We start from the raw sequence: 3794 nt of genomic DNA on the forward strand, positions 1-3794 counted from the left end.
AAATGATAATAAATGATCATTAAAAAATATCATTTATATATATATATATATATATATATATATATATGTTGTTTGTTTTTTTAAAATAGCTCACTCACTTTCCAACACGTTTCTCACTTCCTGCATATCTGATCACACGCATGAGCCCAGAGCGGGTTCCCAGGAAAGCCGACTCCATGCCTTCATCTACGCTATACAGAGATAAAAGCAAAGAAAGAATGACTATAAACACTGACTCCTTTTTTTCCAAAATGTTCTTCAAAATAAAAGAGGGACACAAAAAGTCTGGCTTTGCTTAATGCACAACATCCAGAGATTAAATAAAGCCTCTTACCCGGGGGTGGTTAGCGTTAGCGCTGTCCAGTAGGCCTCCAGTGGTGCTGTTACCACTGCATCGAAAAGAACTTGCTGAAGAAGTATCTCGTCACCTGATGCAACAATAAAACCTTTACTTTAAGAATAGCAAACGCTTATTATGTATAACTGTGTGCTGTTGAACATGGTAAAATGTGGTAAACAGAGTTGAAAGTATACTCTTAGTTGAAAACATTAGCCAAACTAGCCACAGTATAATAAACATGTTAAAATCAGGGGATGAGCATAACTTCCTGTTTAAAGTATTTGTCATCTGCATAGAAAATACTGCAGAAAAATGTAAAATACAGTTGAGGAAAACTCACACTCCAAGTCCGGCTCTTTCCCAGTCAGGTATCGGACCACAGCCTGGAGCTGAGTGAGCTTACGGTGGTGTGGGTCAATATCTGTCTCACAATATGTCCTGAGTGGGTAAACCAAAGACCATAGTTCAGCTTATCAAGACATAGAGCTAAGTTTGAAAGTTTTTAGGGACCTATTGTCCTGACGGTGTTCTGAAGGTGTTGGCCTGTTTGATTTTTGTTCGACAGTACTTACCATTCATCTGCTATAGTGAGGTCCGGCTGCTGAAGGTCATGAAGACCTAAAGAAAGGAGAAAATGGTGAGTAGCTATGAGGCAGCTCATTATCTGTTGTGCGTGTGTGTTGACAATTTCCTAAATAGGTGTTCCTTCAACTTCAGGCACTTTTATTTCCCAGGGGCTGATTTTTATTAAACCATTTTTCTTCTTGGTACGTATATGAAGGAAACTTTTTTTTAATCTCTGTAAAAGCATTCATTTTGGCTACTTCTTCATCGTTTATCAATGTTATTGTTTTACCCTTGTTGCAAACAGAAAAAATCCATCATAAAAATAAATGATTAAATTAGTGATCTATGATTATTTAAACAAAGAGTGATAAATATCAATATTTCCATATTTATTATTGGTAAAATGAGATTAATTTATATAAGTCTCTTATGCTCATCATTATTTGATTAAAAAATGCAAATGTTGAATGCAAAATATGAAATATTACAATTTAAAATACCTGTTTTTATTCCTCTAGTATTCAGTGTCACATGATCCTTTAAAAACCATTCTAATATGCTGATTTGTTGCTCAAAAAACATTATTATTATTATTTTCAATGTTGAAAGCAATTGTGCTGCATAATATTTTTGTGGAAACATTGATACATTTTTTTTCAGGATGCTATAATGAATATAAATTTTAAAAGAACAGCATTTATTTGAAATAGAATTTTTGGGTAACATTATAAACATATTTACTGTCTCTTTTGACCTGTGTCCTTGCTAAATATAAGTATTAATTTCCTTTTTTTTATTTTTATATTTTTATCCTTATTGTACTTTTGAAGGGTACTGCATCATTTTCACCAACTGTATATCACATGAGCTATACATCATATAGTGAACTCACCCTCCTCCACAGAAACATTCCCAAAGAACATGTACTGCCCATGACCTCTTGTAAGCACCATCCCAAAACTGAAAGCACATCATAATTATGCATTAAAGACATCATATGAAGGTCAACTGAAGGTATTGTTACTGAAAATATCTAAAGAGAAGGGTAAAATACTGTACAATAAAATGTGTTTTTCAATAAGCTATTTCAACATGTGCAGTAAGTATGAAGGGAATATATTGAGAATGTGAGGAGCATATCAAACCTAAATGGAGTTTCATTGATGGTTGTGTAGAAATAATAATTTTTGAGGAAGAAAGGCCTTTTCTGGGGAATAAAATAAAAAATACAGTCACAAAGGCAGATTATTAGTTATGACCCAATATAACATTTACATTATCACTTTATGTTACACGTGTTATTAAAGCCTGAGACACACTGCAGGATTTTAGTAAGATGTCACACTGTGCGACATGGATCTAATAAACTTGGCTACAACATGTGTGTAGACTGTACGATGATGAAACCTATTGACTTGTATGCACGTTACTATAAAAGAATAAAACGTCATCAGCATGCGCAAGTGGTAAACAAAAAGAGCATGATAAATCACACTTTAGGAGTTGTAGTTTTTATGTGTGCTGAAAAAAAAGTGGAAGCGGCGAAAGAGGAAGGCATAAAAGCTTGAGTTAAGCAGTTTTGTATTTTAGCGCCATGTCGGGTTGATTTCATGTCACATTTTTATTGGTTGGTCAGTAACATGGATCGTACCAGCAAACACAATGTGCGATGATCATCATGCTGTATCGTAGGCTTTGAACCTCTCTCACTGTACGATACAGGACCACCAATTAGGAGCCATGTGTGTTTTGGGCTTAAAAGGATGAATCTTACGAAACCTATCAAGAACATGTCCAGGTCACACTTTACTGAAGGAAAAAACAAACAAACTATATTTTAGCAAACTAGTTTTGCATGAATAAGATTATTTTAAGTGTGAAAATAAAAACAATTTATGATTACGATAATGCAATATGTAATGAGAATATGGGGGGAATGGACACATTCTTGTCAGGACTTGTACGATTCACCCAAAAGGAGTATTTCAAGTAATTTAACGTTTTTTAACATAAAAGATGGCTGATGCAAACACACTCACCCCTTTATCCACAGCTGCTCTCACATCTAAAGTCAGAGTGCCAGTTTTGCCCTTCACCATGGCTGTTCTCAACTGCACAGACAGGGCAGGACATCATTACGATTTTTCTGAGCCTTAAAACAGTGAGGATGCTTACAGGAAGTGTATGTACTGTATGTGGACAACTCACACTGTCCTCAGTGTCCTCCCACTCAGCCTCTGACAGATCTACACTGTTGTAGTTAGGCTTGGGTTTCAACTTCTTCCCATCACTGTACTGTTACAAAATAGAGAAAAAAACAGCAAGAGGGATGACAAATCAATATCAGTTCATTATATTTTAAGTCTATCTAGAGGAGCAGATGTTTGAGTGATTGAGAGAGTAAGAAGATTCAGATGGACTCACCAGTGGTCTTAAATCAGGATGTGCCAGAATGTATCCATTGTTTGTGATGAGGAAGGCATAACCATGTGCTCCAAGCTAAAAGATAAAATCATTAGCATTCATCATTTCATATTTTTGTTGACATTGTCACAGTATTTGTAGTTATGTTCATTAAATGTCTTAAATTAAAAGTATATATATAGTTCAGTCATGAAACTCTAGATGGCACAGGCGACGGGTTGTTAACGTAACCGATGATATTCAGAGAGTTAAACGACTTGGCACAGCTGATTGGTTCATGCTGCATCTGCAGCCAATGAGCTTACTGCCTTGCATTTATATGGCTGGCTAGCATTCACTAGAGATTCCTGCAGCGCGCTTTCTGAGTTTCTCTGAAACCCTCCGCCTTCCCCAGCTCCACCTGTATAGATCTGCTACGGGTTATTTTATATGCTAATTGTGCAGCAGCAGTATGTCTTAAATA

General features: G+C 35.7%; 1 protein-coding gene across 2 annotated transcripts in view; it reads right to left on the reverse strand.

Moving 5' to 3' along the window:
• Window positions 1-3794, reverse strand: part of LOC107665717 (voltage-dependent calcium channel subunit alpha-2/delta-4-like) — a 37256-nt gene that overhangs the window by 18011 nt on the left and 15451 nt on the right. For both annotated transcript variants that reach the window (XM_016456721.1, XM_016456720.1), the window contains exons 16-24: window positions 3332-3406; window positions 3116-3202; window positions 2947-3018; window positions 2053-2114; window positions 1800-1867; window positions 913-958; window positions 681-778; window positions 335-428; window positions 99-191 (exon numbers count right to left, since the gene is read on the reverse strand). In XM_016456721.1, the coding sequence (XP_016312207.1) occupies window positions 99-191; window positions 335-428; window positions 681-778; window positions 913-958; window positions 1800-1867; window positions 2053-2114; window positions 2947-3018; window positions 3116-3202; window positions 3332-3406 (695 nt within the window). The remainder of the gene's footprint in view (window positions 1-98; window positions 192-334; window positions 429-680; window positions 779-912; window positions 959-1799; window positions 1868-2052; window positions 2115-2946; window positions 3019-3115; window positions 3203-3331; window positions 3407-3794) is intronic.

The sequence above is a fragment of the Sinocyclocheilus anshuiensis genome, unplaced genomic scaffold (genome assembly GCF_001515605.1).
Source record: "Sinocyclocheilus anshuiensis isolate Anshui unplaced genomic scaffold, SAMN03320099.WGS_v1.1 scaffold840, whole genome shotgun sequence".
NCBI classification, from domain to species: domain Eukaryota; kingdom Metazoa; phylum Chordata; class Actinopteri; order Cypriniformes; family Cyprinidae; genus Sinocyclocheilus; species Sinocyclocheilus anshuiensis.